Raw genomic sequence first — 12118 nt, forward strand, 5'->3', positions numbered from 1 at the left:
ATTTTTACTTTTGCGAGATTTTGCGAACCTGTCGAAGTGTATACAGCTGACAGAGCTCGGCACAGCACCAGAAATGCAGGCATATATGTGGACGCATTCGGCCTGTAAAAAGCGAAGCTGTCCGATTCGCTACTCTCTCATGGCCCTGCAGCTGCCGTGGCTCCGCTGTGTGAGCGCGGTGGCTTGGCTTGGCAGGCGTCTGCCGGTTTCACGCAGTCTCGGAGGCCACACCTAGCTGTGTCAGCACGCCACAGTGAGAGAGAGAGAGAAGTGGAGGATCTGGTTTTAGTACGCTGTGTGCAAGCAGCATCATCAATATGTGGTGTGGCGCTGTTAGGCAGGGCCTGGCTTTGTCAGCTATGTGCCGCAGCAAGAGAGAGGTGCGATAAGAAGGAAGTTCTGCTTGTGCACGCGGCAACGGGCAGCGGTGAGAAACATTAGTGTTGCTCATCAGTGTTATTTGCCGTGGGAATGTTGAACTGACGCACTGAACGAGTGTAGAACACCACGGAAAGCAATATGCTTGGTGCACAAAGGTCAGTATTTTTGGTTTCAGAGAAGAAAGCTCCTTATATTCGTTGGCAGAACAATATTACTTCATTAAAATGAGGTATTAAACATAATCATCTCTATGGGGATTTCAAGGGAATTGCATTCTTTTCGTTATATCCCGTTTCGTTATAACGAGGTTCAAGTCTATCGAATTCCCACTCCTTATTTTTTTCTTTCTTTCAGAATTCAATGTATGTGGGTATGACTTTATTATCAACCTTTTCCCACCAGAGAAACTTAGATAGAATTTTAAAGGAACGCTTTACCAGTGTTAACAGGTTTGATGGACTTTAATGTAACCTACCAACTTTTCCCGAAATCTCTGCAGTCGTGGTTCACATGGAAGCCACTGGCAAGTGGCCCGACGACCTGGAAGCCCTGCGCCGGGTGAAGGCTGCGTTCCACCTGACCCTAGCTCGACTCCTTCGCGACAACGAGCGCTTGATCACGGCTGCGCACCCGGAGTACGTCGACGTCTTCAAGGCATGTGGGCTGTCCGAAATTGTGGATGAGAAACTGCTCCGACCATCGCGGGCAACTGGTGCTTACATTCCAAGAAAACTTTGCACCTTTGGGGCTTTTCCTGTCTCCAAACAGTACTCGTCATCTATCTTGCATGTGGGCATGCATTTTCTTCGTTTAGGGGGAGAGCATATGCCTTAATAGAAAAGAAAAAGAGAAAGAATCATATTTCTGCATGTATAACTCGCAAGAAAAATGCAAGAAATGTAACAGTAATGTTGGGGTGCAAGTTGTGTGCGAATTTTGCCTTGAAGTATGGGTTCTCGGCAATGCGAGACATGAATTTCACCTTGAAATAGTACAACTTCACGGCAGTATGTGCTGTGCTGCCGGGAATATCTTAAGGCCAGCTTCTCCACCATTTAATTTCGTTTTCTCCTAAGGAATCCCACCCTCTCCCCAGCCTTGCATGTTGAAGCTCCCCTCTACTTTCCATGGTGTCCCATTCTCCTCCTCTTTACACATCGCCATTTTATGATTAGTAGTTAGCGAATAGGGCACGCAGCAGTGGCAAACTAGAACTTGGATCACGACGAACTGTGATTAACGGGTGTCCCGAAGGGGCGCAAGAGCTGCATTTAGCATTGTGCTATGACTGCGCATCCAGCAGTACTGCTCCCCAAACAAGTAGAAGAGAAACGCGAGGACTCGAACTTCGGCGATGAGATGGAAATTGGGCATGTTTATGTACACTGAAATGGCGATGGTGCTAGACTGGTGACATGTGCTTGAATGAAAAGGCTATACCATAGAGTTGTACGAATTGTCTAAGTAAAATATGAATTAACTAGCTCTGTTATTCAACTCATAACTGTGCAAGATGACATTAGTTCGGTTTACAAACTGAAAAAGTAAAGAATAAAAACAAACACCGTATGGCAGTGATTTGATTTTATCATATTTTATTTGATTAGACAGTTTTGCTATTCGGGCGCTCTGATCATTGTAGCTGCATAATGCTTCATTGCTGCAAATTCAGATGGTTGCCTCTGCTGTTTCTCGTGTTTCAGGGGGGCTTCGTGTTTCGAGTGCGCATCGCCGCCCACAAGGAGATTGGTCTAGCGCGGCAGACTGTCGCGCCAAATGGCGCCGTCAAGGTCAGGGACACCGAGCTCAGCACCAAGATTGAATTTGAAACCGAGATCTTGCCTGGCCTCACCAGCACACTGCACGGGTGAGTCGGCGGCACATTGAGCTCAGCAACGTTTTAGTTAGTAAATCAATTCTGAAAATAGTGTCCCGAGGCTCCTTTAAAGGATGCTGTGGGGTGCCCATAAATTAGTTTAGACTGGTTGTGTAGTCTTCCAGAACTCCTGTTTTCAAAATTTTGTTTTGTAAGAATAATTCAGGTGTACTTCAGGTAGGTGAATGTTCAGGAATACTTCAGGTGAATGTTCTTCAGGTGTACAGCTATGCCTTGAAGCAAAATGAACTGAAATCTTTCGTTCAAGAAATGGCCAGTAGGGGCTTGAAAAATGCTAAGGGGTCTGTTGTTTATTTCCCAGCCACCTCGGCTGCATTTTGATGGGGGCAAAATGCAAAAAGGCTCGTGTGCGTAAATTTAAGTTCACGTTAAAGAACTGCAGGTGGTCAAAATAAATCTGGAGTCCCCCACTACAGTGTGCCTCATAATCATATGCTGGAGTTTTTTACTTTTGCACTGACCGTGCACATGTGTGATAAAGGCATGTGGAGGGGCCATATTACTCAACATGTTGCAATGCAAGCACCAACTTGTATGTGTACTAGCCTATTACGTAGGCCTGTAAATAGCACTCAGATCGAGCTACGCTACCAACTACAGTGAATTACTGCCTGGCGGAGTACAAACTCGTCAGTTTAATTCAAAGTTGCAAAGTCCCGACATTAACGGCAAGCCCACACACCTAATTTTTGCACAAGGCCACAGGCTTGACCCTTCCAGGCTGCATTTCCGCATGGGCGAAATGCAAGAACGCTTGTGTACTCAGATTTAGGTGCATATTAAAGAACCGCAGGTGTTCGTAATCACTTCGAGGCCCTTCACTGTGGCGTCCCTGATAACCCACTGTTCAAATTCACAACGTTGAAACCAGCAATTTAATTTGCATTTCGCAGGAACAGGCTTTCATCGAGTTGACTGTTTCTCGACCTCCTGAAATTGCTTCGGCCGAGGTTTTTTTATACTGTTGTCCACTCCTGGCAAGTTGACGGTCTCGCAGACGTTCGAGCGCTGTCTGTGGTCTTTTTTTTTTTTTTTTTTTGCAGGCTCCAGCAACAGCACAGCACGTTCAGTGCTGCGTGCCGACTGGCCAAACGCTGGGTGGCTTCGCACCTGCTCAGCAACCACGTGTCGGACGAATGTGTCGAACTGCTCGCCGCTGCTGCCTACGTCTCCCCTGCGCCCTACGTGGTACCCAAGTGAGTCGTGGCTCCTAAATCGTGCTTCTGGTATTTAACACAAATGCAATGACTAGCATGCTTTTAAGGCCATTGAGCATCACTTGCCGGAATAAGAACACTTGCTGAAATGAGAAACAAATAATTAAGAAAGAAGAAATCATTGGCGATTGTTGTCAGTGTAAGTGAATAGCCCAAACAAACAAACAAATGAGCGCATGGCAGTTAGAGAACAATAGAGAGAGACTGAACATTTTCCTTGCAGAGTCCGACCAGCCACCTGTTGTCGACCACCGACCAACCACAAAAACTGCCAAAAAGCCAGAGAAATCTGTTCGCATAAAAAAATATGTTCCGAGGTCACTACAGGCCTCTTATTCACAATAACAACGAAGATGCACAGTTCTTGCTTATACAGTTGATTCTCGTTATAACGAAGTGGAATGTGACGTGAAAATGCCTTCGTTATATCTGATATTTGTTAAGCATATATTTACCACACTGATATTGGTAAAAATTTTTTTATATTTGCTTAGTTATATCCATGTTCATGCATCAAAGTATGACTGTATGTATGTACCGGAATGATGACGCAGTGAGCATGGGGTAGGTGTCTGATAAATTGCCTCATGTCCTGTTAATCACTTGTCGTGTTGACTGGATGTAGAATGACCTTAGCAGTAAGTGCGTAGATAGGGATTTTTCTCTGGCGACAATAGCAGCTGCGCCCCAGTCAGTGATATTGCCAGTCTTTTCGTCATGCATGGCCCTGTGCATTGGATGACAAGTTTGCCTTTGCCACGTCAACTGGTGCCATTTCGTTTGTTAATTGAAGTTTCCAAATTCACCGATGTAGGCTAGGGATATTGCTATCCCTAGCCCTATCACATCCCTAGCAATATCCCTATGGATATTGCACAGATAGGCTAGGAAATCCTTGCTAGGGATATTGTATATGTCGCACCTGGATGAAGCTTGGTAGGGTCCTTTACATGCACTTTACAGGCCGCGATTCTTTCTCGAAACATGTGACCCACCTATACATCGTAGTTATTAAAAATTTTGGCCAGCACCTTCCTTTTGCTTCACTACGTAGACTGTTTTCCGTCAAACTCGAGTATCAGGAGATTGCTGACATTTGACGGTAGGGAGCCGCTCCCATTTCAAACCATGCCTTGGAGAAAATATGGGGTAAAATATCACCTGCTGCTGTGTTTTGCCCATTGGCTTGGGACAGTCAGTGACTGATCTATAGTGCAGCGACAAATGCGCCTCGGAAGCAACTGGCGTGCATTCAGCACCACCATCATCATCATTCTTTCATCCTCTCGTAAAATTGTTAAAAACGCAGCACACCAGTGGACAAAGGACGAACAAAAGAAACGAACACATAAGCTGCCGCATTTAAAAACAAAATGATTTGCCAACTAGCCCAGTCACACGCCTTGCTCCCACAGCATAAACATGTGTGTTCCTGGTTTTGTTTTATGTGGGCTAGCCAATCTGTCGCTCAGTTTCCAGGTTGTAGTGCGTACGTGTGTTTGTATTTCGTCACCGCCACGTCAATCAGTTGCAATTGCCTTCTGCTAGTACGCTTTGGCATGCATGCTACAACAGTGAGGACCCCGTCGCTTTCAAGACGTGCGACCCACTGGCACCATCTGCGTGCACTTCAAGCATGCGGTTTGTGTAGCGAGTTTTCTTTTCAGCATCCATGCCATGATGCAATGCCTACTCTTCTTGGCTGTTTAATGCCCGACTGTGACACATTCTGTTTAAAGCTGAGATGCCGCAAAGCCTGCGTCTGTGTTATTGATAGACATAAGGGATTGTCTTTTTGGTTACTTGCATTGTCACTGACTGCACTTATTTGAGACCCTTCCTGTGGATGTCCTTTGTAACGCTTTTGTGTTTTTGTTGGTGAATGAGAGCAGACACTGAATGTGTCATCTGCCTTTGATCTCGTGCAGCTCGGCAAGACTGGGCTTTCAGCGTTTTCTCGCTCTCCTCGCAAACCACGACTGGGTGAGGCAGCCACTCATCCTCAACCTGGCTGACAAGTTCACTAGTAAGTGATAAACTGCTGCATTGTTTGTTCCACTAGAACATGCAAAGCTATGGTAAAACAAAAGTAACTTTGAACTGAAGTCAAGAAGTGAATTTGGGGTCAAAGTTTTCAAATGGAGATACACCTTGGAGATCTGTGTTCATTAAGAACAGAAAGCTAGCTGGCTGAAATTTATGCATTTTATAGAATTTAATCTCCCATTTTTAGATAGGTCTTTAGTTTATCAAAATCTTGTTTAGTTATTTGTCTGTGCACCTGAAAGCGGACAAACTATCGCCTGTTGTGCATGTTTGGAGCTTTGTATTGTGACTAAGAAAGTGTTATAAAATAGCCCACATTATTTTGCATAGAGCACACATTCCAATGAAGCTAAAAAAATTTTAATTTCTACTGCCATTTGAGAGCATTGTCAAGAGGTTTCCTATAATGCACATAGCCAAAATTGCCGAAATTATAATAAGACCCAGATACATGCAGTCTACACATCTCTTTGCATATGCATGTAAAATTTAATTATAATTTCCCGAAGAAATTGCTTTCTTCTTTATTTTTATATTGTCGAATAATTGGAAGACAGTAAAGGACAATGAAAGGGACTGCCAATATTAAAGACCGCCATGCTATGTATTCGCTGCTCCACTGGTTGACCTTCTTTTGCTGGCCATGTTTCGTCTTGTTCGCATGAGTTCTTATGGTCACATAACCTAGACTTGATAGCAACTGTCTAGAGTATTAATGCAGTACCATTTGCCAATGCTGAGAGCAAAAGAATCAACAGCTGAAAGGCAGTAAAGGAAAAGGGAATGCACTTCCATTAAGTACCTTCACATGAAGGTCACCATTCATAATAAACGGGTCTTGGCAGCTGTATAGCTATCAGGAGCTTTGCATTTCTTCTGGCCACTGTCTTGATAAATACGTTTAGAGCCATGGAATTGCTGAAGTGTGAAGCATTCTTTTTGAGTAGTCTATGCAAATTTTCAGATTTTTTAAAAGAATCTATATGAACTGCTTTCTTGAGTAAAACGTTTAGTTTTAAGTACAGTGTATGTTCAAACGTTTTTAATTCTTAGTGATCTTGGCGCATTGCACTAGCTATTTGAATCATTAATCTGCGCTAAGCCACCTATTGTTCAATGCATCTATTTAAGAAACAAAATACTGGGGCAGGCTTGTAGACAGGGCGCTTTGCAAGTGCCCAGGCAATCTGTCCTTTTCAACAATAGTTCCTGTGGCTTTGTAACGCTGGCAACCAATAAAAAAATTCTGGCTTAGCTCCCCGTGATGCGGAGCTTGTGCTGGGGATGTTGACTCGCAAGGCGTTACACTATGCACATATTTGCTGTGGTGACGCAGAGGACCAGGTGGCGGAGTTGCACTCTACCTTTGTCAACCAGAGGTCAACGTTGCCCCCGATGTTCATTGCGACTCCTCTGGATGGGCGGCATCCATCGCTATGGACGCGGCACTCCCCGACAGGACAAATAATGCGACGCCTGACGGCCCTGGCGAGGGAGTCGCTTCGTGTGCTGGAGGGGCAAGTCCTGTGCCCCATCGAAGCCGATGTCAGGGTGAGAATCGGTGATCGTTGTCTTAGGATCAACGACGAGCCTACACTTTGATTGCCACTCTTTTATTAGTGAGCTCCTAGCACTGTGCAGCCCATCACTGCACAACACACTGCGCATCGTGCTGCCATGTCGTGCTCCGTTCAGCAACCCTTGCACAACACTTGTGCCATCTCTCGGTGTTCCCCCCAACTGCTCGGAGGTCTGCTTGCACCGCCACGCCCTCCTCGCAGTTGATTAGCTCTGGCCGGTCGAATTATGTCCCCAGTGTGTTCACCTTTGCTATAGGCAACACCGTAGCGCCGCAATGCAAGATGATTTTTTACCTACTGGGTTTCATTAACTCCATCCTCCTCAGCCTACTTTTAAAACCACGGCTGGATAGGGGCCTCTGTCAAACATCCAACTATAAGCCGAGTCCTCACTGCACCTGTAGATTTCCTTATCTGAACGCTCCATATAGTCGCCCTGCTGCCCTCTGTTGCATTGCTCTTCCCTTGGCATCTGCTCTGCTACATGAATAGACCACTGATCATCTCTTCTGTGGACTATTCAACCTGCTGTACTTCGCTCCCTCGTAATTTCACCTAGGATATCACCCACCTGCATTTGATCTATAACTCACACTGCCCATACGGGCTTATGAGCACTCAAACATAAGTGTATTTGCCTTTTGAATAGCGGTGTGAAAATATTCGAAACTTCAAATATTCGATTTGAATTGGTTGGTATTCGATTCGAAAGACACATTTACTATTCAAAGTATTCGAACTCACCCCAAATTTCCGCTTTTGTCAGGTTTTCTAAGTCAGCTTTGCTGCAGTACAGTCATGTTATATGGCAAAGTATACAGACTGTACTGCGGTGAAGCATGCTTGCCATGCAGTGAAGCATTATAAAAGCAAAAAGGGGGCACTGTCACGGGGGCCCTTCTGGTGCTTATGGCTACCCAACGTGATCAGCTCAAGTACCGACACTGTGCCGCCTCATCATGCATCTGGAAAACTCCAGCCGCCAGGTGGACACCTCTGTGTCTGCTACTGATGCCCATGTAGTCTACTTTTACCATCGGCATGGTCAAGATTTTCTTTTGAGATTTTATTCCAGCACACCTCCATCTGATGCTTGCATACGTTGATCTTAGTAGCTTTCAAAGCGACTGCAGAGTTTGAAACCTGCCTTTGCCTGTAGCTCTGACTCCTTTCGTTTATGGGATGTGCTCTAACCTTCTAAAACGCTGCAGATTTTGTCCTAATCATTTCAATGGCTCCCAAACAGAGCTACATTTCTGCGTTGAGATACAGCATGCTTTTAATTCATTCTAATCCCTGGCGCAGCAAATCTTTCGGCCGCCTCTCGAACCATACGATGTGATCATCCACCTGGACGAGAAGCGAGTGCCCACCTCTCACATGGCTGTTGACTGCACCTTCAAGTCTGCCCTGAGGCCGTTCAAGGGCGATGTCCTGCCAGTCGTTGCTTTTGACATTGTGTCCCGCTACGTACGGGCTCTCGAGGTATGTGTGCTAGTACTGTTCTACTGCCAGTGCGACTCGCAGTGCGTGTTGTGAGCCACGTACAATAAGCCTGAAAAGTTTACGGGTCGGAGGGTTCAAGAGACAAATACAAATTTCTGCTCTGCTAAAGCATAACACTCCTAATTTAATAACTTACTGTGCAGTTCGTAAAAACTTCTATAGATGAAAACTTTGGATTCGTGGCTATGTGTCTAGGCTCTGCAGGACTTCAGATTTTTTTACAAGTTTTGTGTCTGGCAAATTTTTGTGGTAAGTTGTACTCGGATAATATTAATCGGCTCACAGTTTCAATAACTGTTCTCTCTTCATTACTGGCACCAACGCATCTGTGTGCTGTGAGAATTAAGCGTGTCCTGAGGAATTCTTGCATGTAGAGAATTAGCTGTCACTTTGGCAGCGGCACTTTTGATTTCGTCAAAGGATCGTTTAACTGAAGTACAAAAGTGGAGTGGCGTCTCCAGTGTGTGGATTGTTGCAATGGATTCTGCACTGATAGCCTCAGTGGCCAACAGGCTGCTTCATATTACCGAGCCATGTGCATTGTGGTAAAATTCATGAGCCCAGATGTTTGACTTGTGAAGTGCGTGTGATGGAGTGTCACAGAAATAAGAGCAATCACTGCATTGATTCCAGGATGCATATGGACAACTGGCCCTCTTCTTCTACGACCGTTACGGGGGCAACCTAGTGGCCGTCCTGTGGAAGCCAAATGCCTTTGTACCACAGCCACTGAAGGTAAGCTGCTCTTATGGCCACAGTCACCGAAGGCTTAATTAGTAACCCTTTGCGGTCACGTGTTGGTGGCCTCCTGGGAAGCAAAAATATTGGTTTCGGTCAGATGTCAGTAAGCGCCTGACACATGCCCGCGCTAGATTTTCCTGTGTTTGTCGCGGCAGCTTTTGGAAATTTCTTCAATTATTGATAATTGTGCTTCACGGCATGTGCATACAATGACAATGCATTTTATTGGCACCACTTTAAGGAATTCATACATGCTTTTTCATGCTGCAAAGCACCAAGGATGGTGGCGTTCTCGCCGCTTGCATTCTACGAAGAGAGCATGCGAGCTTATTGAATCTGATATTTTATTTCCGAGGAGAAATAGGTTCTGCCTTCAGACAGCCAGCAAACATCTTTGAAAGCACTGAAGAAAGCAACAATTTGAACCCTAGACACAACAGTTCCCGTTTTGGCTGCCCACTATGTGACGTTGGTGGTAAACTGTACAAGAGCCTGAGGAACAAAGAAAACGTTCTGAAATTGTTCACTTACTATACATTCCTTCTCACAAGAGCTCTTCCTGCTTGTTTTCAAAAATGCATGAGGCATCTGACCAGAATAACTGCAAAGAGATAATTCCTGCTCCTTTCCCCCTACGTAATGCCCATTCATAATGGTACGTGGATAAATAAATGAGTAAAACATGCAGAACAGGAAATACTTTGTCGGTGATTCTTATCTTGTTCCTCGAGTCTTCTGTAGAAGATGCTTACCAATTAAACATTTTGGTGAATGCAGGTGTCCCATATCGGAGGCTACATGCTGAAGGGTAACAACATGATGGTGCCCAACGTGGAGGCCATCTTGGAGGACTTCAGCATCCTGGGAAAGGGCCTGGTCGAGTCTGTCGAGGCAAGGTCCACAAAGTGGACCATCTAGGCAGCAGTGTGCATAGGACTTATTTGTATTTTTAATTATCAAACAGGGCACTGTGTAAATAAATAAATTCTGTGCAACAAGGCTTCGTGTTGCTGCTTCCATCATAGCAGAACCACAATCAAATCAAATTATGGAATTAAGCATCCCAGAGCATGATGTGCTATGAGGAATGCCATAGTGGGGGGCTCGAAATTATTTTGACCATCTGGGAATATTTTAATCCCAGGGGTTCACCTTCACCATTTGACAAAGAAAAGAACGGTTCAACCAAGTGTCAACGCAAAAACAGACAAGGCCGACGTGCGTGGTGGTTCAAATGGTGTGATGATGAAATGTTGATTATCTGCCTAATTAAGTGTCTTTTTCACATCTTATTTCATGTACAATTATGCCGACCCCCCATCAGGTATCCTTGGCCGCCCTGCAACGTAGGAGATGTTTGTTGTATTCTTCAGAAGTGTTGGCAGCCAAACATCTGTGTTGGTCAGTTGTGTTCTGCTCCAGGGCCTCCAAATGCTGATTGATGTCCTGCGGAGCCTGCCGTGACGAGCTTCACACGCGCGTATCAGGTCTGTCAAGACTGTGCCACTGCCAAACCCGGGCACTCCTTGCCATCTGGTGGAGGTCGCGGCAGTTAAGTTAGATGGCACTTTGTGGTAGCGCAGCAGAATGCGGAAGCAACATATACTCACATCCCATCTTGTTTACGGTTAATGAAACTCGTTTTTGATTATATGCTTATTGTTTACTACTGCTATGTGTTTTCGGCATGACGAGCTATTATTTAATACTAGTTTCTTGCTCATGCAACATCTACAAGTGACCTAACTGATATTTTTTCTAGAAGTGGTTACAAGATACCCAGGTACACCAAATCCATCTGAAGGCAGCTGAACTTCAGAAAAAGTTGTAGTTTCTCCCAAAAGGCGAAGCACCGATCATGATAGTAAATTAGTAAATAGCTGTACGAAATAAGGATAGTAGTTTTATCAGCCTTATAAACTCGTAAACATTCGCGTACTAACTAGAGAGAGAGAGAAAAAAACAGAGGGAAAGGTAGGGAGGTCAACCAAGGATGTGCCCAGTTGGCTACCCTACACGTGGGGAGGAAAAGCATACTAACTAGATTAAAAAATATGTGTTAGTGCAACTGAATGACTAGCCTGCCAACTAGCCCGCCAACGTGTTTTAACTAAATTAACAAGCACGGCGTCACACGTGCACAGGTAAACATGAACACATCTCGCTCGATGTGCATGGAAATGCTGTCAAAGTGCTGGAGTGAGGAATCGCGGCAGCAGCAGCAGCAGCAGCAGCAGCAATCGAATTGACCTTCGTGCATCTCTTGCTTCAGAGTGAATTAAACGTCGAAAGTACAGCGCATACAAAGCTACCAGCACTACACACTCTGCAAACATCGCAGATCGCTATGAAGATACAATGCCCGCACGACCACGCCATAAGCAGCCGCCGCCGGAGAACAACACCCGCCTCCCTCGCTTCACCCCCGTGTCTCGCACATCACAGAAGAGGGCACGCTTCTGGCCCGCCTTCCTCGCTCGCACACGCGAGATTGAGTCTTGTTCGCTGGCTCACCCTCGCACGCTTTCACTCGCACATACAGCATACGGCGTGCGGCAATGATTTTATTGCCCTTGGACTTCATACGGAACCTCATGGCGATGGCAGAAATGCACGTAGAGTGTCCATATAATTGCTATCGCAATAAAACAAAACTTTGCACAACACCACCCCTGGGAATTGAATTCGTGCCCCTGTGGCAGCGTCAAGTTGGAGGTTTGGCAGGCCAACCACTGCGTTATCACACACCT

General features: G+C 45.4%; 1 protein-coding gene across 1 annotated transcript; it reads left to right on the plus strand.

The window, feature by feature from the left end:
* Positions 1 to 551: 551 nt before the first annotated feature.
* On the plus strand, positions 552 to 10367 carry LOC140213373 (nucleolar protein 6-like). The gene is made up of 8 exons (XM_072284622.1): positions 552 to 1035; positions 2085 to 2248; positions 3322 to 3474; positions 5424 to 5521; positions 6878 to 7092; positions 8427 to 8606; positions 9261 to 9362; positions 10146 to 10367. The coding sequence occupies exons 1-8, from the start codon at positions 892 to 894 to the stop codon at positions 10284 to 10286; spliced, it is 1197 nt and encodes a 398-aa protein (XP_072140723.1). The 5' UTR covers positions 552 to 891; the 3' UTR covers positions 10287 to 10367.
* Positions 10368 to 12118: the final 1751 nt, after the last annotated feature.

Source organism: Dermacentor andersoni, chromosome 9, assembly GCF_023375885.2.
Source record: "Dermacentor andersoni chromosome 9, qqDerAnde1_hic_scaffold, whole genome shotgun sequence".
Taxonomy (NCBI): Eukaryota; Metazoa; Arthropoda; class Arachnida; order Ixodida; family Ixodidae; genus Dermacentor; species Dermacentor andersoni.